The sequence below is a fragment of the Leptidea sinapis genome, chromosome 26 (genome assembly GCF_905404315.1).
Source record: "Leptidea sinapis chromosome 26, ilLepSina1.1, whole genome shotgun sequence".
NCBI lineage: Eukaryota > Metazoa > Arthropoda > Insecta > Lepidoptera > Pieridae > Leptidea > Leptidea sinapis.
Window position 1 is genome coordinate 11,834,169 of NC_066290.1, and position 25,833 is coordinate 11,860,001.

At 33.1% G+C, this 25,833-nt stretch overlaps 1 protein-coding gene across 2 annotated transcripts in view; it reads right to left on the minus strand.

Moving 5' to 3' along the window:
• LOC126972464 (heparan sulfate 2-O-sulfotransferase pipe) overlaps positions 1–24,012 on the minus strand; it is a 129,411-nt gene extending 105,399 nt beyond the window's left edge. For both annotated transcript variants that reach the window (XM_050819254.1, XM_050819255.1), the window contains exons 1-2: positions 23,886–24,012; positions 21,445–21,674 (exon numbers count right to left, since the gene is read on the minus strand). In XM_050819254.1, the coding sequence (XP_050675211.1) occupies positions 21,445–21,488 (44 nt within the window). In that variant the 5' untranslated portion in view covers positions 21,489–21,674; positions 23,886–24,012. The remainder of the gene's footprint in view (positions 1–21,444; positions 21,675–23,885) is intronic.
• Between the last annotated feature and the right edge of the window lie 1,821 nt (positions 24,013–25,833).

Here is a 25,833-nt window from a genome sequence, read left to right on the forward strand (position 1 = left end):
TATAGCTTGTGTGTTATGGGTTACAAGACAACGATATATTTAATACAATATACTTACATAAATATATATGAATACATATAAACATCCATGACTCGGAAACAAACATCTATATTCATCATATAAATGCTTGAAACCTACCGGGATTCGAACCCGGGACCTCTAGCTTAGTAGGTAGGATCGCTAACCACTCGGCTATACAGGTCGTATGGCCAAATTGATTTACAAGTAAATATAGTAATAAGATTTGTTTTGTTTGAATAAAATATTATTCTACTGTGTAATAATACCTACTGTGTAATAAGTAAAGCACCTATTGTAGCTTATGTATAGTTTTAGGCATATCGTAAACTTATCTTTTTTTAGATGTAAGTATACTAGTCCTAATTAGCTCCGACGCTGCTGCGAATAGTTACGCAGTAACAAAAAATATGGTATCGGAGGGGCGAATGAGGAATGTACCTGCGCTAACAGGTGCGCGTGCCAACTTCAGAGTGTACTTAGGCGAGGCGAGAGTTATATCTGGGTAGTTTTTTTTTAAGAAAATAAGGGACGAGACGAGCAAGACGTGCCATGAATTACAACGCCCTACTAGTGCCGCAAAGGATTTTTACAACCCCAAAGATTCTGAGCGGCACTGCAATTGCGCTCGTCGCCTGGAGACATAAGATGTTAGGTCTCATTTGCCCAGTAATTTCACTACCTACGGCGCCCTTCAGGCCGAAATACAGTAATGTTTACACATGACTGCTTCACGGCAAAAATAGGCGCCGTTGTGGTACCCATAATCTAGCCGACTGAGTACCAGTGAGAGGGTGCAAAGGACCCTCCCACTGGTACAAATTTTACAAAGCAATCTAATCTAATCCAACACTTTTTAAGCGCTTTCACGAAAACTGAGTTTACATGTCATAAACAATGGAATGAATTTATCAAATACCTGTCAAAACTATCAACAATAAGCTTCATCATCATAACTGAAAAAAACAGGCCAGGAATATTAGTTTAGTGTGCGTGAGAAGCTACGTCTTACACTCGCGATTTGTATGACACTTTGTGTTAGTGTGCGTGAATTGTTCAAAATAGAGGTTAGTTATAAAGTCTATTTTTTTTTGACGTTTTCACAGCTGTCATAGTCCACCTGTTTAAATGGTTAATCGACAAAAAAAATTATAGTAATAAAGGATTTTTTAAATTTTATGTAAACTTTTTGCATGCTCATTTAAATTAGCCGAATATAAGACACTACAATTAATTTAAGATCTATAATGTATACTGTATTCGACGGAATAAGTAAATTTCATTTCTTATTTAGACATATATAATATGGTCTAAGTCAATAAGTATGAAGAAACTCAAAATTCTTATATGTCAACGTTTCTTTTACGAAAATATGACTTTTAACGCTGTCAAATATGTGAAACGTGGATCATTTGTTCTTAAGTTGTTCTTTTTATCATGTAACTGGCAAGAAACTCATCCTCACTCTTTTTAAATATTTTCATTTAACTCACTGACGCATAAAATTTACAGAAATAATTATATATATCAATGAACACCTATTTTTACATAAAATAAATAAATAATAATAATATATTTTGAATAGAATCATAACATTTGTATTCTTTTATTCTATTATTATTTTATCAGCGCTATTTTATAGAAACTTTTTAAATTTTCAGTCTAAGTCTAAAACAAGTAAAACAAAACGGAAAATAAGTAATAACTTGTCGATAGTAGCACTCTTAAAACACTAAGTTAAATGACAACACTTAACATACTCTCAGGTACACCGTCGGCCGCTCAAACTGGGTTAAAAGCAACTCAAATCTTCTAAGTTATTTTTTTACACTTGTTTTTCCATATCAATCACATAGTAATGACACAGTAGGTACAATATTTTATAAATTCTAGTTTTCTAAACAGCGCAAAAAAAGCACACCATATGTTCCCAAAGTACTGATTTAATTGACATGAAAAAGTATTCTAAGTAATTAATTTTGAGAAAATAAATGCGTTTAATAATTTTCATGTACAGTCAGTCTTCTTAAAGTTCTTACTTTTTAGGGTTCCGTATCATTATATAAGTTATAACAGTGTAGTAACTTCAATTAAGTTTTATTAAACTCGTATAAATGAAATTTTTTTTTTTATTGACATAGCAACTCTTTTTGAATTTACGGTCTAGTGATTACTTTAAAATTAAACTAAGTTTTTTCTAATTTCAGAGAGGGCAATCTAGGATTACCAACCAGTATGTTTAGCTTGATAAATTAATATTTTTTAGTAGTAGAATTGTTGACCAGTGGAAGGCTCCTTTGCGCAGGATGCCGGCTAGATTATGAGTACCACAACGGCGCCTATTACTGATGCAGTAATATGTAAACATTACTGTGTTTCGGTCTGAAGGGCGCCGTAACTAGTGAAATTACTGGACAAATGAGACTTAACATCTTACGTCTCAAGGTGACGAGCGCAATTGTAGTGCCGTTCATAATTTTTGGGTTTTTCAAGAATCTTGAGTGGAACTGCGTTGTAATAGGCAGGGCGTATCAATTACCATCAGTTGAACGTGCTGCTCGTCTCGTCCCTTATAAAAAAGTCAATTTTTGTTATAGATGAGAAAGTATATCTACCAGTCCACCTGTAGAGGTCGCTGACAGTCAGAAAGACGAACAGAGTCTAATTGTTATAAGGTTCGGTCGGTAACCCTTAGCAACCTCAAATAATTTAAATTTATTTAAGATAATACGGAAACAAGTAAGTCCTGCTCACACTTTTTTTTAATTCGCCTTAAGGCGAGGTTTTCCCAACACTTTAGGCAAAAATCACTCAAACGTATTTATCTATAGCGTTAGATATACGTTCGACGCGGGCATGGCTGAGACAAAAAATTAATATAAAATAATTCACAAAGCGTATTGATAAAACCCACAAGGAAAATTTATAAATATTAATAAGTTTTGTGTTTATAGCTATCATAGTTTTATGATAATACTAGCTGACCCGGCAAACGTTGTTTTGCCGTATAAAGTATAATTCACGCGATAGTTTTATAAGTAATAAAATAATGCCTATATATATATTGTACATCATTTTGTTCTATTGTCAATAGTTTTTGCAGCGCACGCAAAAATAGGTTTTCGATTTTATACCTTGTGTTACAAAATAGCAATTTTATTACGGATCCCTAATTTTGAAAAAAACAGCCTATAGCCTTCCTCGATAAATGGACTACCCAACACTTAAAGAATCATTCAAATCGGACCAGTAGTACCAGAGATTAGCGCGTTCAAACAAACAAACAAACACTGCAGCTTTATAATATTATTAGTATAGATAAAACAATTCAAATAAAAAAGACAATTTTTCAAAAAATTAATCTATCGAGATTTTTTTTCGTAATCGTGTTTTTGAAACTGCGATAATTTAGATAAAGAAATGAAGATAAACATGTCAAAAAATTGGAACCGTAGTATTTGAAGAAGTATTTTAAGTAGATTTTCAAAAATGTTACTTTTTAGGACTATAGCGCCTTAAGACATATCTCTCGATCTAACACAATCCAATGAATTTAAGTTGGACATTGTAACTAACAATTAAATTGAGTTGTAATATCCGTTGAATCAAAGATTTGCCGTCACAAAGAATTAAACTGTTAACCGATATTGATCTCGGCTTCCATTGGTAGGTACTGCTTTCACAGAGAATCAATTCTCAGGTTCGATTGCTAAGGTCTGTGTTCTACTTTCTATATAAGGTATTTTGATCGGATTACTATTCGAATGGCGTGACCTGGCGATATGTGGTAATGCTTGAGATTTTTCGACGAGCCTCTTTATTGAGTCTACATTAAAGTAATAGAAATACTGGGCAAATGAGACTTAACATCTTATGTCTCAAGGTGAGCGCAGTTGTAGTGCCGCTCAGAATTTTTGGGGTTTTTCAAGAATCCTGAGCGGCACTGCATTGTAATGGGCAGCGTGTATCAATTACCATCAGCTGAACGTCCTGCTCGTCTCGTTCCGTATTTTCATAAAAAAATACAATTTGTCAAATTTAAAATACATCTGTATTTTCTTGACAATCTGTCGTTAACCAATTAACATTCAAAATAGCAACGTAAATATGTTTCAACACGATACATTATAATCTGGTTCAATTAAACTTTTTAATTAAATTCCAATTTGTATTTATAGCACGCTAATAAATCCTTTTGAACACGAACCGCATGCAACTCACAACACAAATAGCATACCACTCGCGCGTGAAGATGTACGCACTATTAATTATCTTAACAAAATAAATAAAATTGTAACGAGTAATACGATAGAATCGCCATGACCACAGAATAATGACTTATAATACAGAAGTTGCACTTAGTTACAATGTGTTAAAGAAATTACTACTTTAAACGCCCGATGATAAGAATCATTATAAATGATTCAAACGCCTGCCACGATTGCCAGTCTGTAAGCTATCGATGCAGTAACTCATCTCGGTTTGAACTTTGAAGACCACAATATAATTTATCGATTTATAGTTCTTGCAATGTAATTCGTTTTAAAAAGTGAAACTTTTATTACATCGTCTCAAACTTTTTCGCATGTCGCGTGACGGTCGGGCGGCGCCTATAGTTCGCAGCAGCTGACTGTGTAGTGTATAGACTATTACTCATTTGTGCCAGTGCTCCACGCTATTTTGTCTGTTTTTGTCAGTGTTTAATGTAAATGTTGTTATTTATTAATCCAAAATTTTTAGTTAAATGTATATAATGTGAAAAAAAGTTTCACTTTTACCGTGGTTTCATAAAACCACACAATCCTTTTTTTATTGAAGAGGAGGACTAACGGCTTCTTTGCACAGGATGCTAGGGTTATCTGCAAACAATAAGGCGCCGAAGGTAGCTAGGAAATTACTAGGAGACTTTTAATTAGATAAGGCGTGTATATTCGTAATTATTTAGATAAGTTTTTCATAATTCAAATTCAATTCAAATTCAAATATTTTTATTCAAAATAGGATGTGACATCACTTATTGAAATTCAAAAAACTACCATCCATTCCAAAATGAATGCCTCAGACCTGAGAAGAATGGGCGCAACAAACTCAACGGGCTTTTTTTTTATTATTTGTTATTATATTTTTTGAATGTTTAACTGTATTTATAGTATTTGTTCCAAATAAAGATACTTATACTTACTTACTTGCTAACTTGCAACCATAGTAGAGGTACCCTAGCTTAAGGCAAGATAATTTGTGTGGGCTATTTTTTTTATAAGGTTTTAAAATAGTAATAATTGTTTAGTTTCATCTCAACATAAGCAGCTCAACAAATCAGTATTTTATAATAGTCAAAATATTTACTTTGAAAAGCGTAGTGAATCTACTTGAATTAAAATATTTGACTTTGACTTAAAAGGTCCAGAGGAAAGCCTAAAACACAGCATAAAGCCCACTGACCTCTACTATACATCACTGGAGAGGCGGCGGTCAAAGTGCTTTTGTGCCTGTTTGATATTCGCCATTTTGTCACTGTTGGCCATGTAGCGAGAGTCTGCGGTACTGAAACTAGTGATGACAACCTCAGCAAAGATCGATAGATGGTGGGAAACTATTTACAAAAACAAATGTCTACTTTATTACGTTGATTCATGAAGTATAAATACATGGAAAATCACGGAAAACGAACGAAATTAATTCAAAATGCAAAAATACTTTTGAGTGTTGTACGTTCCTTCGCAACCATTTGTATTATACGTCAAAATTAGTTCTCTGGACGCTCGTGAGTGGCGCTTCAAATAGGCACAAAAAATTTTCTGTCAAACATATGGAACAGCCTGTCCAGTGGTATGTAAACAGGTCAGTGATAAAGCTACACAAATATTACAAACATAAATTCAGAATGTTAATCATAAATCAATCGCCTAAATGGAGTCAATTGGTTCATTTGGTCGTAGTCGCTCTCTCGATACGAAAACGGTACGCACGCGTTTGTTGTTGACAGAATTGCTTACAATTTGATATAGGTACACCATTAAAATGCCGTCTTGTGTCATGGGAAGATGCAGTAATTACGAAAGTAAAAAGAAATCATAGATTTACATACCACAATTAAATTAATCATGAATTATAACATTTTATTTGATTTCATTAATTCTCTAACAAAATAAATATGACGCCATGACATCGCCGATCGCCGCCAAGCAGATATTTGCATTTACATCCTTCTTTGACATGCAATGTTAAATTATTCATGTGTGCGTTAGTGTACCATTTATAAACACCGAATATTGTCTAGGTAACCTATCTATACTTTTAAATATCATTGTTTGACGATAAAAGTATTTACTGACACTATCAACCAATAAATATATCGATATTAAATGGTAACTAATATGATTTCAATCATTATTGAGATCTATACTAATAGTCCCAAGAAGAATGACGCATTAACATGCCAGAAAAAGTAAAGTACTAAATACCTTTGCGTAGACTGACCCAATGCCTCACTTTTGTATACAATCGTCTCACGTCGTACGCATTAACACGTTAACTCTGTTTGTGACAAGGTTGCACGATAAACTCCATTACATTTAACAGTAGGTACTTAGAAAAAAAGAGAAAATAAAAATTATTTATGCAAATGCTGAGAATTAAGGATTTCTTTATGATTATCTCAATGTATTTGCATCTCGGAACTACAAGTTAATCTATAATAATATTATCATATTCAAATTTTAAATATTATTCTGGGTGTCCCATTATAGGTGAATGGCAATGACTGGTCTATGAGCTTTTAGATCAGCAAAAAAATTTGGTAAATGTGCGACGGTTTTTGAGTTATTGAGCTTTTTCGAAATACGGGCAAAGTGATACTCCGCGTTCGTTGAATGGTTGCTATATTAGACCAAGAGCCCGTGGACCCCAGACCTACGTTATTTTATAAAAGCTGAAAGTTTGTCAGCGCACTTTTGATGAAAGTTTCTGGCTAGTGAGGAAACATCATCTACTTATTACCCAAGTATTATTATACATAAAAATCAGCTTTTATACTATGACGTAAGTTAAATTTTAATTTCATGAACATTCAGGGTGTCTGCCAAGGGGTTGGCACGATGTTAAGTGTCTGGCAATGAATAACGTGATTTTTAATAATATTCTGAAGGTAATACCGAAAAATCGCACTTTATTATTTGATGTGTTTCGATCGGTATTTTACACACCTTTAGTATCGTTTACTAATGCTTCTTAAAATTTATAAAGTTACACAAATAAAAATTGAAAACAAAATTTTTATGAACTGACTCGAACCCGCGACCTCTCGCGTTCTGTGCGAGTGCTCCCCAACTGAGTGAACCGTTCGATTGACGTATCGTTGATAAAATCTTGATTACTTTGTTCAACTCTCAGGTTTCTTTCAGATAATTCATAAAGTTTCATCATAAATTGTCACAAAACGGAATTGTGAAACAAATGATGCATGAAAGTTTGCGGGTAATTAATTGAGGAATGGAAATCTAGGCTCAGAATTCTAAAAAGAGAAAAAACGAAAGAAAGATAAATATCTGCGGTTGCAAAGGAAAATCGATAGACTTGTAACGTAAATAAAGATTTTTAGAGTCAACTTTCATAAAACACAAATAACTATTATTTATTAACGGCTGTTTTCAATAACGTATCTCTAGCTACGGATACATTGCTGTCACCGTTTAGTGACAATGTCTTATCTATAGTTATGTCCAATATAGTTATAGTCTAATGCTTTATATGCGTCTATAGTTTATTGAAATGTAAGTAATCGTAAAAGGATAGATTTGTCTACCTCTAGTAAGTTAAACTAAGAATAGATAGGTTATTGAAAACTCTTGTCAGACAACTATTAACGGCTATTCCCAATATACTATCTATAGATACTGTCTCTCTGTTCTACTGTCAGTAATTAGCTGTCAATAATCTGAAGCTGTCCCAATATACCCGATAAGTCATTCTTATCGCCTTATATTGGGACGCGTGAATTGCAATTTCCATACAAACTTCTATCGCTGGTAAGCTATATGTCGTCCCATTGACAGACAGCGTGTTCGGATAAGGTGAGTTACAGTCGATCAATTTATTGGGTCAGAAAAGACAACGATAGTTACGATTTTTATCTTAAGTAAGAGTGAGACTGAATATTGGGAACGGCCGTAAGGCAACATAACATATCAAACAAGAATATTTACAACACTTTTGAGTAAAGCAACTTTCATAAGTAGGTTAGGTTAGGTTAACCCTGTTTTTTGAATCACTTTCACCGGATCACCCTAAATTATTAAAGTAAACCAAACGACGACACAAATTAAAAAATGCCTCTCGAGAGAAAGTGGTGCAGTTTCGACCAAATGCAGTAAATAACAGAATTTCGCAAAAATAATAATGTTTCATACTGACTTGGTCGCGATCGGCGGCGGGGCGAGTATCGCGTAGAAAGGTGCAGTCGCCTGAACAACTTTCGCGATAAATCTTTGAATAATGATGAATAATGCAATAAGAGAGCTATTTACTATAATTTATAGTTGGATCTTTAATTGAAGCTACTAAATAATTAATTATGCAAATACGAAAGCACGTTTTGGATCAGATTTGTTTAATTTTGACTAAATTAATGTTTAACTATAGCAAAACGCCACTTCGCACATATTTATTTTATGGAATAGGAGGAAAAACGAGCGTTAACCTGGTGTTAAGTTTTCACCGCGACCCACAACCTCTTGCAACACCAGAGGAATCACAGAAGCGTTGCCGGCTTTTAAGGAAGGCGTACGTGCATTTTTTAAAGGTACCCATGTCGTATCGTCCCGGAAAGACCGCACAAGGAAGCTCATTCCATAGCTTTGTAGTACGTGGAAGAAAGTTCCTTGAAAACCGCACTGTCGAGGACCGCCACACATCCAGATCGTGGGGATGATATCCTAACTTGTGGCGTGTCGTGCGAAGGTGGATCAGTATAAACAGCTCTTCGGAACACTCCCAAGATAAATGCGACTATTTACTCACAAATAGTCAGCTTTTATTCATGGGATAGTCTGTTTGTAAATTTCTTATTACATTGGGACCAGACATTGACAAAATACCAAAAATAAGATCACACTAGCGACATTGACAAAATACCAAAAAAAATAACGTCCCATCACTACGAAATTCACAGGATTAGTCAATAGGCTAACCAGCTAATCTGAAGATTGCTAATAAAAATAAGTTTTGAAGTCTATAGGGAATAATTTAAAGCTAGCATTTATATAGCCCCAAACTTTATCGGGCCTACGTGCAGAGGGTGTCTGGTTCAAATTCAAATTCAAAATCACTTTATTCATGTAGGTCACGGAAATGACACTTATATTATCAAAACATAAAAGTATTTTTTCTTATTGAATTTACCGCTACTTCGTAAAGGGTTGCCACTCTTTTAAATCAAGATTCTAAATAATTGTTTTACAAATAATTTCAATTACAATATATGCAAAGTGACGCAACAAAAATACTCAAATGTAAAAAACTGCTTTCAGTTTTTAAGCCTTTGCTTACACGAGTAAGTCAAAGAAGAAATGAAAGTTAATTAATACTTATAAACACAATGATGGTTGAGGATGAAACCATCACTCATGTAATTCTGGAATGTGCAGGAGTGGCCAAACATCTGCGAACGTCCCAGGAGTGATTTTCTGGAAGGAGCTGGGCTGGTTGGAGTAACTGACCAACGCAGGAAAAATAAACCAAACTTAACATAAACGAAAAATTTTATGGAATAATATTAGTAAATTGTTCAGCAATTTTATTTAAAGCAATTCAAACATTGTGATTGAGTTTCATAAGATATTCAAATTGTGTGACTAAAACGCCAAGTAACTTAACTGTTCTGATGGTAAAGTATTTGAGAACTACATAATCAGAATACCTCCACAAAGCCATCCATTGTATTTTTATACGTCGACATCTTAACCACTATACAAGTACAACAATTCAAATGAGATCATGGAACTTTCTAGGCTGGTACGACACAGAATTCCCTAACAGGATGATTATATTGTCTAGAATTCTCGGATATAGTTACGATGGTATTGTTTTCAAATAAACGGCTATTTCTATTATAAAAGCTGTCTACATCGTAATAAAAACTAGTAAATTATTAATTAATGACGTCCTGTATAGCCGAGTGGTTAGCGATCCTACCTACAAAGCTAGAGGCCCCGGGTGCGAATCCCGGTAGGTGCAAGCATTTATATGATGAATATGGATGTTTGTTTCCGAGTCATGGATGTTTAAATGTATTTATGTATGTTTAAGTAAGTATATTGTATTAAATATATCGTTGTCTTGTAACCCATAACACAGGCTATAAATGCTTTACTTGGGGCAAGATAATTTGTGTAAAAAGTGTGTCAATATTATAAAAAAAAAAATCACTGACAAGAGTTAGTTATTTAATAACTTCCGAGATTCGACAAAATCGTTAAACGCGAAATTCAATTTAATTATGACTTGGAATTTTTTTAGAAATTGTATTATTGTTTCTCTAAAACTTTGAGCATTTGGAAGTGTTTCTATCGCTGGAGCCATTAGAGCTCTTAGCCTAGAAACAAAAATTGTCTTCGCTCTGAGCTTAACACGTCCCTTTTTATGATACAAGTGTAAAGAATCGGTCACTGACTTATTATCTTTTTTGTATTACGCACCTAAATTGATGAATCTATTTTTTGCCCCGGCGTGTGCCTATAAATGATTGATCTCCATTAGGAGTTGTGGAAATTGTGGTTATGCAAAGAGATTTAAGTTTCCTCTAATACAGTTTAGGGTTTGCTTTTATCTAAAGCACGTTCTTGAAATTTATCTCCTTTAAGAGACGCAGGATCCTCGGGGTTCAAATAGGGATCATGCTCTCCAATAATGTACTTAATTTTAGGCACGATTTTTTTTATGAAAATGAGGGACGAGACGAGCCGGACGTTCAGCTGATGGTAATTGAGACGCTCTGCCCATTATGCCCATCCTCAATCTAATTGTTTTATTTATTATAATTTTACTAGGTCTGTTTTAATTATTTTTTTAGTTGTTTTTATAGTTTAAGTTTAGTTTTCTTAACTTATAATTTAGTTTAATATATTATGTTATAATAACTTGTTTGTTATAGGTTCCCTTATTATATTATAATTTATGACCTATTTTTAGCAGTGTAATTATGTTGCCAATAAAGTTTATTATTATTATTATAAAATGTAGTGCCGCACAGGTTTCTTGAAATAACCAAAAATTCTGAACGGCACAACAATTGCCCTCGTCACCTTGAGACATATAATGTTAATTCGCATTTGCCCAGTAATTTCACTAGCTACGGCGCCCTTCAGACTGAAACACAATAATGCTTACACATTACTGCTTCACGCCAGATAGGCCAATCGGCGCCGTTGTGGTACCCATAATCTAGCCAACATCCTGTGCAAAGGAGCCACCCACTAGTAAGATAACATCTGAGCAGGAAGTGTTCAATGGCCTCGCAAAAGAATCTGTAGTTATCTCCTGCTCATTTCAATATATAGCTTAGAAGACTTACAATGATAGCTACCCAAGACCAGGTATGCAGCAACAGTCCTAAATGCCACATGTCTCTACGCTTTTTACTTCCATTTACCGCCATTAACTAACATGGTGTAAGATTACCTAATAGACGAGTGATCGACAACTCTTCAGTAAACCTGAATAGCGTCGGAAAAGCTGTTAACAGTGATAATTTACATAATAAATAGCGATTAAAAATCTTGTTTCCTGCATCTTACGCCTGCAAATTAAGTAATCTGTGATTTGCTCAGGATGGACACTGACCCATCCTGTTATAAATAGATGTAACCAAACGCAAAATACATAAATTATTTTAATTTCCGTGAACATTACGATGGCATATATACTACGGATTATGAAGCACAAAAAAAACAAGAAAACATTGATATCACATGGGAAATTTAAGTAGGTATTCTCTTCTAGTAAGCGTAGTACTAAGTATTAATACTTTAAATATATCTTTAAAATAATATTACTTATATTAATTATAAATTGAAAACTTTTAAGCGGAGAAAATGCGTTATTTGTTGATGGACATTTCTTTCGTTTTGGGCTAGAGAATGGGTTAAATGGGGTGCAGCATAAAAGCTCATAAAAGAGTTCCGGTAAGGAGTTCTATAATAATATAATATTCATTAGATACATAATAGCTTTAAGGGTAAATGTATACAATTTTATAATAATTTCCCGGCCACTGTTAAGGCATTATCTATAAATAAATTTAAATGTTTTATTAAAAAATGGCGCTGTCGTAAATCCTATTACTCCACAGCTGAATATCTAAGTGATCGGACAGCCTGGGACTAGATTATGATTATTTTATAGCGATAGAAATGACTGTACAATATTATATATTTTTATTGAAAAGAGTGCAAAAAAAATGCTGGGAGAGTTTCTTGCGCCGCTTCTTCTCTCTCAGAGCGCCATTTGTTTCCGAAGCGGTAGTAGTATCTAGTATATTAGAAATGACATCAAAAAAGAATTCTAAAGGAATCAATTTTGAAAAAATAAATGCCTTTTATGCCTTTTTTAATGTTCCTCCTCCTTGGACTCCTTACTTGCATAGACTGCGACTTCAGTGCGGTTTATTCTTTTATTTTTATCAATCATAAAATTCGCAGTACACACTAAGTATAATCTAACTAAAAACAGCACTGCAGCCTGGCAAAACTCTCTAAGAAAAAAGCAATTCACTCGATTGTATGAAAAGTGCAGTCATTGGTAGATTGACAGATGACCGCTATAATCTTGTAAGAAACGGAAATAGCCGAAATCCACTACGTTATAATCAACTGTTCGATTTCAAACTTAGCCGGATTTCGTCGCCAATGGCCATACTGTAATTACTAGTGACAACTATTTCAAACTTAGATCAAATGACTGCACGTTTCATGCTAAATTAAATTTCAATTTTTAACTAGGCAGTCCTACCTCTTATTACGTAGTATTTACATCCTCTTTGCAGTTCTGTATTTAATCTAAATTGACAGATGAATCTCAATTGTATTTTTTATATATTTAGAGCATTGATAACAAGACCATCAGCTAAAACAAAAATACAATAAATTATGGGCAAAAAAATCTTTATGTAGATTAAACTAACTTATCACTTTAAACAGATGCAACTCAAACTCCGTGCCAAAATAGAAACACAGTTCTGCCAATCTAACAAAAGTAAAGCAAACTTGAATTTGGAACCATAAATTATCCTCATCCCCGATGCTTTTTTGACTGACAGTATATTGCAGTTCTTATATTATATATTAGTTAAATTATTATAGTTAAGTTTAGTTTATTATTAGTTTTTTAAGTACTATACTACTATTATAACACTAGAAATAAGGGATTGCTTGTATCTAATTCTAGTAGGCTTCATAAGATACGTAATAGCCTTAAGGGTAAATTTATACACTTCTATAATAAAGTCCCAGCCACTGTTCAGGCATTATCTATAAATAAATTCAAATGTTTTATAAAAAAATGGCTCTGTCGTAAATCCTATTACTCCACTGCTGAATATCTAAATGATCGGACAGCCTGGGACTAGATTGTGATTATTTTATAGCGATAGAAATGACTGTATAATATTGTATATTTTTATTGAAAAGAGCGCAAATAAAGACTGCTGGGAGAGCTTCTTGCGCCACTTCTTCTCTCTCAGAGCGCCATTTGTTTCCGAAGCGGTAGTAGTATCTAGTATATTAGAAATGACATCAAAAATAATTCTAAACGAATCAATTTTGAGAAAATAAATGCCTTTTATTCCTTTTAATCCTTGAAGCAAATAAAGCACTCATTCGAAGAGTTAAGTAATTTAAACATGAAGGAAGTAAGATAGTATCTTACGAAGCATCAAAACCACCTGGGAAACTGTTTTGTCTGTATCAACGCACTGTAACTGTACGCAGAAAACATTTTCAAATGTGTTTATAATTCACGTGAGAAAGTTCTTGTAATTTTAAAATCGTTAAACGAAGTTCGTGAAGAAGGGGCGCCCTAACTTCCTTATTTATTGTATTATATTGTTTGTGATTGCATTTTTGGTTTCTACCATCATCATCATCAGCCGGAAGACGTCCATTGCTGGACAAAGGCCTCCCCCAAAGATCTCCATAACAATCGGTCCTGCGCTGCCCTCACCCAACGTATTCCGGCGATCTTGACCAGCTCGTCGGTCCATCTTGTGGGTACTTTAGTAAGGGGCATAAATAATTGCTATTATTTTTAAATAGTCGTTATTGGAATATAATGCTTAAATTTTAACATAATAATCTCTGCAACTGTAAGTAGCATAATATGGGTACATCCCCACCATCTGGATGTGTGGCGGTCCTCCACAGTGCGGTTTTCAAGGAGCTTTCTTCCTCGTAATACGAAGATGTGGAATGAGCTTCCTTGTGCGGTGTTTCCGGAACGATACAACATGGGTGCCTTCAAAAAAAGCGCATACACCTTCCTTTAAGGCCTTGTGATTTCCCTGGTGTTGCAAGAGAGTGTGGGCGGCGGTGATCACTTAACACCGGGTGACCCGTACGCTCGTTTGTTCCTATTCCATAAAAAAAAATATCTATATGTACATATGTGTATGTTTGTCTGTATGTATGTCCGGGCAGAACGCAAAACTTACTGAATAGATTTAATTCAAATTTTACATGATTATTAACAAGAGGTCGGGACAACTTAAAGGCTACATTTAGTCACATTACATGCAGGCATAGTATTTTTTTTGCAGAGGAGTACACCTGAGTATATAGTAAAATATGTAATATTTATATCATTATCTTTTTATAAAGTAAATAAAATATTAACACAACATTTTGTTTGTGCCATCCTTGTAATTAATGGCAAATAAATGCATGAATATAAATGAATAATTATAGTTACAATGTTCATGAGATATCATTAATGAATTGTTCAAGTCATAACAGCGCCACGTCAATCTCGAGTCATTATCGATTCAAATAATCTCGGAGCGTAAATTGAAGCTTATTAGCTATTAAACTACTGATTAAACTCTTATATATATTATTGTGCTATTTTGTTTGCATATACAGTATGTTGTGTGTGTGTATGTGTGTGTGTTTATGTGTGTATATATATCCTATGCCCTTAGGTTATCTGGAGGAGATCGCTGGATATCGATAAGGTAGGCTAATTGTGCAACCATAACTCTCATATGTACAAATTGAAACTTTATTTTAAGCGCAATAATGAATTTTTATTCATTATTATAAGATCACGGTTTTTTTTTATTTAATTGAACGTTCTGACAGTTTTCATCAAAGAGAATAATGATACAGTTCTTGTATATTGAATTTACGTACTGGAAGACGCAGTGTTGGTAAGCCCTACAAGATGGACCTATGATGTGGTCAAGACCGACCATCGTGGAGATCTTTGGGAGAGGCCTTTGTCCTCTGTGATGATAACCATCGACCATGCAAACAATTGGGTCAACTACACCAACTACAAATTTTTGTTGTACATTATAGTCTTCTTCGCATAATTTGATAAAAGACGTGTGGCACTCGGGACTGCCGCGGTAAAGCTATTGCATAGCATTTTTTATCAACTTATGCAATTATAATTATTTATTTATTCTATTTAGGCAGTATTTTTTTTTTTTGATAAAATTAATTTAAAAAAAAGCAAACGGGAAGTGAGTAAAATTTTACTTGCAAGATTTAATTACAGACAGACAACGGGACAGGTGAAACTAAATAAAAATGCTTGTCATAATAATAAAAATTATAAAAACGTGTTAAAAAAATAAAGAATTAAAAAAAAATTAAGACGTAACCCCAGGCTCGAACCTGGGACCTTCTGCACAAAAACCATACGTGATAACCGCTGTTTTCGTTGCAACTGTAATGACCGTGGCGAAATATCTATATAGATCTAGTAAGTAACTGTTAGGTTATTTTTGTTACGGAATTTCTGGATTCGGTCTCCACGCTCAAGGCCCGCGATAGAAGCTATGCAATAGCTTAATATAAAACACATACTTCTCCGTGTTCGTCATTTTCCTTTTATAAAGATACATGACGTGATGACCCAGAGAAATCCACTCCCAGTAATATCCAGGACCTATCAATATGTAAATTTTAAAATATCATTAAGAAGATTCTATGCAATGGGTATTTTATTTTTTATGGAAGAGTGGACAAACGAGCGTACGGGACAGATATTAAGTGATCACTTACGACTTACTTATTATTACAACATTTTTTATAATTTATATTGAGACCAAAGCTGCTTTACCTCAGTTAGCTTAATATAAGCTGTGTAATAAATATAAATGTAAAATACATCGTGTATTGAATATTTAACTTGTACCTTAATTTATGACATGTAAAAGGCTATTTTTATGGTACTAACAATACAAGCCGATTGGTCGCCATTAAGAGATTTGCCATCGTCTGTGACAGATCAGTTTGCATCGCATCGTATCTTAAAAATGCCGCCGCGCATTGTGAAAAAGTGTAAAACAATCTTTTAGAATTTAAAAAATCGGAGTTTCAAGTAGTCGGGGCCATAAGGGAGAAAAAATTGTGTTATCTGGTATCCCGCGTAACCGCACACACACTAGCGTAAAAGTGCTTCACTTGCTAATATCACGGCGCGGAGTCCTTCTTTTTTTACTAGTCCATGACATATGTATTACAAAATATTATAATAATTACGAGTAGAACGGCAAACGAAACCGTCCATAATAATGAACACTAATCGAATAATTCATTAACAATGATTTGTTCAAGGCTCAACGCCGCTCTGCCAAGTTCGCGCCACTATTGCATACAATGCCTACTAAAGATCAATACAAAAACGAGATGCCATTCACCTCGATACGCGAAACGATGTTTACGAACTCGAGATTTCGATCTAAACTAGAACGATTATAATCGATGCTTTAGTTTACTTTTTAATACAAAATTGTCTTTTGAATGTCAAATTGGGTTGAGAAAACTTTCTCGAGGCGCAAGCAATATTTTTATGATAAGTAGGTTTCTACGTTAATAACTTGATCAGATAACTTGATGAATTTTGGAAATAATGACAATAAATATAAATTTGGAAATCTTTGACATAAGATAAAACACTTTCAAAGGATTAAAACGCGTGAAAAAATTGTAACGGTGTTACATTAGATTTTTGCGAAAAAGTTTGACTCCCTGAAAACGAGACCTCGAAACTTCTTGAAATGTCGGGTTAGCTAAAATAAAAATTTAACTATTACGCAATAATCTAATGTAAAACTTTTACAATTACACGCGTTCTAATCTTTTAAAAGTATTTTAATTAAATGTCTACACGCGTTAATCAAAGAAATTACTATTTGACATAAGAACCAACAGTTCAGCCGATAAATTATATATACTTGTAATAAATGATTGAACTTTTACGACTACTCCGCTATAGATGGGAGAAAATATTTGAGGCGATGTAATTACTAGTGGGAGGCTCCTTTGCACAGGATGCCCGCTAAATTATGGGTACCACAACGGCGCCTATTTCTGCCGTGAAGCAGTACTATGTAAGCATTACTGTGTTTTGGTCTGAAGGTGTCTCAAGGTGACGAGCGCAATTGTAGTGCCGCTCAGAATTTTTGAATTTTTCAAGAATCCTGAGCGGCACTGCATTGTAATAGGCATGGCGTATCAATTACCATCAGCTGAACGTCCTGCTCATCTCGTCCCTTATTATCATAAAAAAGAGAAACATCAGAAACTTTACAATAAGGACAGAGTCGTGAGCCCCGGATGCAAGTCGTGTCTACGAGCTAGTTACCGCTGTAGCTTGTAAGGAATTCTAATTCTGATACAGAGACACTAATTACTGGTCAGCTATTTTACAAGCCACTAACAGTTGCCGCTACCCGGAAACTGGTTTATAAGTTCACATAGAGCACAAAGCGCTGCAACCTTAAATAATTTTAACGTCTAGATAGACTCTTTCTTTTAGACAACCGATAAAAACGAGGAATATGATGAATATGGATGTTTGTTTCCGAGTCATGGATGTCTACACGGACGAGTAAAAAAATAAGGACTCCGTGCCGTGATATTAGCAAGTGAAGCACCGTTATGCTAGTGTGTGTGCGGTTACGGGGGATACTAGTTACACAATTTTTTCTCCCTTAAATAATCATATATGGCCACAAATACTTATAAAGTATCGTTTTTGCGCTTTTTCACAACGCACGACGGCATTTTTAAAATATTTTATTGAGATGCAAACTGATCTGTCACAGACGATGACAATTCTCATAATGGCTGCCTATCGGCCTGTAGTAGTGTAAGAGTGTGCGTGGAGCTATGTATTTACACGTTAATCGGCTTGTTTTGGTGCTACACTGTTATGTAAGGTGACACGGAGTCCTTATTTTTTTATTAGTCCGTGGGATGTCTATATATATTAATGTATGTTTAAGTATGTATATCGTATCAAATATATCGTTGTCTTGCAACCTATAGCACAGGCTATACCTAATTTGGGGTAAGATAATATGTGTAAAAGTGTGTCAATATTAAATATATAATTTCAAATAAATAATAATTCAGTAAAATGTCACCATGCGAAATAACTATCTAAATTATTGAAGTTAGTTATAACAAATTATAGGTAATTTTTTTGGCGCGTTTTTGAAAAATTGTCAGTGAATCATTTCAACAACCTGACGTTAGTTAGTCAACTAGACCATTTGTATCAAACTTCAGCTACAAACTGAAAAATTGACAGAGTGAATCATTTCAACAACCTGACGTTAGTTAGTCAACTAGACCATTTGTATCAAACTTCAGCTACAAACTGAAAAATTGACAGAGTGAATCATTTCAACAACCTGACGTTAGTTAGTCAACTAGACCATTTGTATCAAACTTCAGCTACAAACTGAAAAATTGACAGGGTGAATCATTTCAACAACCTGACGTTAGTTAGTCAACTAGACCATTTGTATCAAACTTCAGCTACCAAGGCTATTGTAACTCATATGTCTACTGCACCACAACCAATGAATGAGAATTAAATAAATTTCAATTTCAAATTTCATTTCTCTAATTGTATAAAAATAATTTAATGATATTTAATAACACGTTATTTATCTAAGTTATGCGTTATAATATTATTTTCATTGGTTTTTAATGTGAAACTTTTATTACATCGTCTCAAACTTTTTCGTCTGTGTGTTGCATGTCGCGTGACGGTCGGGCGGCGCCTATAGTTCTCATATTGGATGCAATTGTGTTCGGGTGGAAGAGTAGGTTCGAACCCCACACACTTGATAAAGTTTTTTTTATTTTATGAAAATATAAAGCATAATATATAAATTTGTTTTTTTTTTTCTATGCTGATATTAATACCTATGTTATTTTGTGAAAAAAAGTTTCACTTGCATCGTGGTTTCATAAAACCACACAATTGCTTTTTATTTAATACCATATATCTAATAATAATAATAAAGAGTTATTACAATATTGTTTTTTTTTACGAACAGAAAATAGCTCAAGGAATCATTTTTTTAGGATTTTTGTTTTATTATGCCATACTTCTGGCGTGAGTGCATAAGTACACACAAGCTTTTTTTTTATTTATTTTATTAGCATACGTAGGCATGTCTTAGGTTCAGGTATAAATAAGAGTCCCGTAGTCTAGAGAACTTATACCAGACAGTAATAACACACAATTAGGAACGTAATTATATAATGTGTAATAAATGTTTACCACTTGAAGCCAATTAGCCCGCCGCCGTCGGTGAAGACGTAATATAAATCTTACAGCGTAGTTGTAATAAAACTATTTCGAATTAGTTGCCAATAATTTCTAGATAAAAACTAAAAAGAATCTTATGTCAAACATATTATATCTCCTGTAAGCTTTACAATAAGATTCATGAGAAGCCTTTTATCTACATACTAAGCAATTTTGGGGTAAATGAGAAAACCACCGCCTATCTTAAGCAATATTCAAAAACGGAAAGTCTGCTGTAACACTAAGAATTAAACACACACACACGTATATATACACATAAATTTTTTATTTATTAATAATTGTTTCGTTTGTCATTTGTAGAGGAACCACTAACCCCGAGAATACAGTTTCAACTAGTTTCGGTATCAGAGGTTCAGAGACCCCTTTTAATATCACTGCAAAACCGTTTTTCAATGTTATTATTATTACAATTAACGATAAAAATATGTAAATTATTAGTATTATATAATAGATATCGTACATTTAGTAATTTAAGTTATTATTTGCAGTGAGTGCAAAAAAAATAATAAAGTATAATTTATTTATTATTAAAAAAAACACATTAAGTCCACCAGTGGGAGACCAATTCTTTGTAAAGGATGACGGTTAGGTTGGTAGCACTGCGGCGCCATTTTCTGCAAACACTATCATTCTTACGAGATTTTCTTTGACTTAAAGGTCTTAGTTACCAGGTCAGAAAATCCCAAAAAAAAATACGAGGTTTTCTGCCATCAAGCAATAATGTCGAAAACATTACTCTATAAATATTTTTTTTTTTATGAAAATAAGGGACAAGACGACGTTCAGCTGATGGTAACTGATACGGCCTGCTCATTACAATGCAGTGCCGCTTAGGATTCTTGAAAAACCCCAAAAATTCTGAATGGCACTACAACTGCGCTCGTCACCTTGAGACATAAGATGCTAAGTCTCATTTGCCCAGTAATTTCACTGGATACGGCGCCCTTCAGCCTGAAACACAGTGATGCTTACACATTACTGCTATAGGCGCTGTCGTGGTACCCGTCATTTTTCCGTAATACATACATTTTTTCTATTAACAGAACAGCGTCTGTCGGATCACCTAGCATCGTATAAATTATTGTATTTAAATGTTCTTGCATCGTTTCTTCTAAACTCTAAAGGAATCAAATTTTAATAAGTATATGTATATTTTGTCAAAGAATAAAGCCGTATTTCTTTTTGAAGTTATACCTACTTCTATAAATATGAAAAAATTATGAGAGTGAAATTTTAAATTTAAATTAAGATGCGCGCGCATCACTGTAATACAAAAGTAACAGGGTGAAGCTAAAATTTTCTGACGTTTGCGATATTCGTTATTTTTTTGTTTCTTCGTCCGTTACAGCCAAAGGGTTCAAGCCCGTACAGCCGTATTCGTTATTTAATAATTAATTGTCAAAGCCCATCGTTGCAAATTTTTACAATAATGTTCTTTCTACGAACTTATAACAGCACGACGAATAAATAATTTTAAGGATTTTTTTTTATTAGGCCAAAGAAGCATAAGTTCTTGCGTGCATGTACACACACACTTTTTTGTTGTAAGACACAAATATGTAAATATATTTGAATGTTTACCTCTTGGGCACAGTGATACGCCGTTGCCGGAAAAGATGATCCATTGTGTCGATTTTGTTTCCACAAAGTTGGATGTCACGCGGAGATAATTGTAACAAAACTTTCACTCGTCAAGTCCGCGTTGTCGAGAAAACATCGAGGCAGTCTGAGAGAGTTCACGGTTTACGCACTTGATAACCACTTCACTATTCTTGATTAGCACTTATTTCCGATTACTATATCTTAGTTAGCTAGAAGTAAAATATACAGGTATTTTATTATTTGTAATGTTTTTAACATCACTTTTATGTTTTTTATTTTTATTCTTAAAAACTTTTGATGTATTTTGTTTAATTATCTATTTAATATTAAACATTTTAGTAACTACAAGTAAAAATATAAAAGGTATTTTAATCTTTGCAATGTTTTTTTCAACAACTCTTTTATGTTTTTTATTATTCTGCTGAAAAACTTTTTTGTAAATTTACAAAGGTAGGGCAAATCTTTAAGGTATGGTTTAACATTATTTTATGTCCTTAATTATTCAGCTGCTTACAAACTTCTGATATTTTTTGTTAAATTATTTAATTTAGATTGTTTTCTGATTTAGACTGCTAATTTTCTGATATTTTTTGTAAAATAATTTAGTTTTGTTAATCTGTGACTAGAAGTAATGATATGAAGGTATCTGAAAATGGCCAGTCGGGACTTTAAAGACTATAAACAGACTGCTTTTTGGTCACTCCACCGTCCCGGCCCACCTGTCTCGGTTGGACATAGTGGAGAGTAGCTACTGCATTTTCTGCAATCATTCTGTTGGTGATATCGAACAGTTCATATTTAAATGTGAGTGCTTTTCGTTTGACAGATTGATTCTTGTCAGTGAAATTAGTGCAAAATCAAGTGACAGTGCAAGATCTTTACCGCCGCCTGATTGATATGTTAAAAAATAGATCCTATTACGTGCCTCTATATAAAGTCATCAAAAATACAGTTGGGAATTTATAATAAACCGAATAAAAATACTCAAGACTTGGCCTAGAAGTCTAGATACCAGGCCATAAAGCCAAAAAAAAATGAAGGTATTTTAATCTTCGTAATGTTTTAACATCTCTTTATGTTTTTTGTTATTCTGCTCAATAACTTCTAATACTTTTTATTACATTAATTAATTAAGATTGTTGGTTTTAATATTCATTAAAAAAAATAATATCAAATAAAAACTATAAATATTAATGACGATTTTGACTGTTTCATTGGATTACTTATTTGTTATTTTGTTTCTGAGTATCGTATATTAAATTAAGGATATTATTTAAAACACAATTGCACAAATAAATTAATTATGGCAATCTTATTTTACTTTTGAATTTTTATTTGGAAAAAATTTTTATTATTATTGTCGAGTATTCTTATGTAACATAACATGCCAATTATTTAGCTAAAAGCTTTTATAACTAAAAGAAGTAGCAAACTGATACAAAACTGATAAAAACTTGCTCTACAATCTATGCCACGGAGTCTATTTTAAGATAATTTAATTTATAGTGCGGTGCACTTAATGAATTCTGACTGGGCGTCGCATAAATCTCGTCTGCATTGAACCATAAACACCATAAATGGCAGAGTATTAGGGATAGGCCTGTATTTATATATATTACAAAAAACTTACATTTATACAAGTATGATTAGCTTTTTATAAGCTGTATAGACTTTACAAGGCTTAATGCGAACACTTTCAGATAGATATTAGAAAAGTTTGTAGTATAAGATAGATATTAGAAATATTTGTAGTATATACTAAGTAGGCTTACTAAACCAAAATAGTTTTTCTTTTTGCACCAATAAATATTTATTATAATTATAATACGATATTTAAACAAAAATATTGGTGTTTATCTTAATTTGTTTTTTTTTTTTTTATAAGATTTTGGGTCATAAATTGAGTTTGTAATATTTAAAGTTTTATTTAAATAATAAATTATAATAAACTATGAAAATTTAAGTAATATTTAATTAAGAAAAAGATTTTGTCTTTTAAATTTGGATAGAATTTTATATTTAATATTTCTATAATAACAATAACGTGATTAGATTTACTGAATTATTATTGATGACAGTAATTGTATTAGTTAATAGTCATTAGTTAGAAGACATATTTTACTTATATACATAACCTGTAGATGTATTTATACATTTTTAATTTAATAAGTTTCTCTTTTGTGATTATTTAGTTTTAATATAAGCTCTTTACGCCTGAAACACAGGTTTACTTAGTTCAGGCACAGTATTAACTAGCTTTTAAGTAATACTTGTATTATTATTCTTATTTTGTAATTTAATAATCTCTTAAAAAAATAAATTGATTTGAATATCTTTTGATAAAAAAAAGAATGAGTTAAAATAAAAATTTAAATAACACTTTTTATAATACATATAAAATTGTTAAAAATTGTACTAACCATACAATATTATTATTCAAAAAAAAACTTGAAACTATGAATTTTACACTCAACATATACGGTCGCGTTTCCCGCTCTAAAGTGAACGGCCGCGGCGGTACCAACCGTGTGGTTTCTCGGCGATAGGAATCACTACTGGGCGAGTGGTAGCCGATGGTAAGTGTTAGTGGTAGGTTGTATGTGGAGAGTGGTAGCGGGTTACAGACCATCCGCACTTCCTGTTTGTGAAAGGGATCCAAATCTCCAGCATCTTTACTGAGATGAGTATTCATTTAACTTTATTGCTTTACAAAATATAAGTATAATTGTTAGGCTGTAAACTAAATAATAAACCTTTATTATAGAGTAAAATTTTATGTATCTTGTACCTACAAACTTAAATTAATTTCCAAACCAAAACTTAATAAAACATTATTATCAAATTAGTTATTTATATAATCTACTAGCTGACCCAGCAAACGTTGTATTGCCAATATTAAAATCGCGATACAAAAGTAACTGTTGATCGTAGATGGGTGAAAATTTGAAGTTGAATGTATTTTTTAATGCTGACTCATAATCAAATTTAAAAAAGAAATGTCAAAAAAATTAAAAGAAAAATTGGCATGGACCACCCTTAACATTTAGGGGGATGAAAAATAGATGTTGTCCGATTCTCAGACCTACCCATTATGCACTCAAAATTTCATGAGAATCGATCAAGCCGTTTAGAAGGAGTTTAACTACAAACACCGCGACGTGAGAATTTTATATATTAGATTACATCAAAACCCATCTATATGTGTCTATATTGTGTGTTTGAGTTATCGTTGATTAAATCTACGAATTAAATATTTTCCTTTTGCGGCTATAAAACTTTAGCAAAGTATTTTTTTTCGTTAACCATAAAATATTTTACATTACTTCTGTTTTTTTTTTTTTTGTTATCGGTGGTGGCTTTTTAAATTTAATGAACATGTAATATTTTATTCCTCTACTACTACTTTCTTCGGCTACTCTCCTTCATATATATTCATGTCAGTCCTGCTGGCTGTTTGTCTGTCTGTCTTAGAAATCAAGATACTATAAGCCCCGCACGATGAGATGACAACAAGTCGCCATTTTATTGATGTCAAAATGACTTCCAATCTAGGCATGCTTAGTCTGGCCATAAATACTGTTACAATTAAAAATTAACAAAATATTACATTTGAATTTGGAATCCATAATTTTTATATGATTGTTCATTGAGTTTTCTTTTGTTGCTTTTTCTTGGCGCCAATACATTGTACAATATTTTTTTGATATAAAAATGGAGTGGGGTGATAAAGAGAACCGAATCACTTTGATTACATTACACATTTGGTATGGAGCCAAATGCAATTTTTAAAACTCTCCATACGCTTGGTATTAATAAAATGTTTGTTTACCAGGCTGTAAATAGGTACAATGAGACCTCCTCTATTGGTGACAGAAAAAGATCTGGCCGTCCACGTAGTGTTCGTCAGAAAAAGGTAGTCAAAGCAGTAAGAGAAAGAATTCAAAGAAATCGTGTCCGAGAGCATCATCATCTGGATCAGCTAGAACCATGTCGCGTATTTTAAAAGATGACTTAGGACTTGCAGCCTATAATAGAAGTACTCGTCATTTCTTAAAAAAGAATAGGTCTCAGAAAAATATTGTTTGCGGATGAGTTTTTTTTTACAATTGAGTAAATTTTTAACAAACAAAATGACTGTATTTATACTCAAATCTCTAAGGAAGCTTCCCAATTAGTCAACAGAGTGCAACGTAGGCACTATCCGACTTCAGTGATGGTTTGGTGGGGTATTTGCTATGAAGGAGTGACTGAGCCATAATTTTGTGATAAAGGTATGAAAACATCGGCACAAGTGTATCAAGATACCATTCTTGAGAAGGTAGTGTAGCCCCTTAACAACACCATGTTCAATAACCATAATGGTCCTTC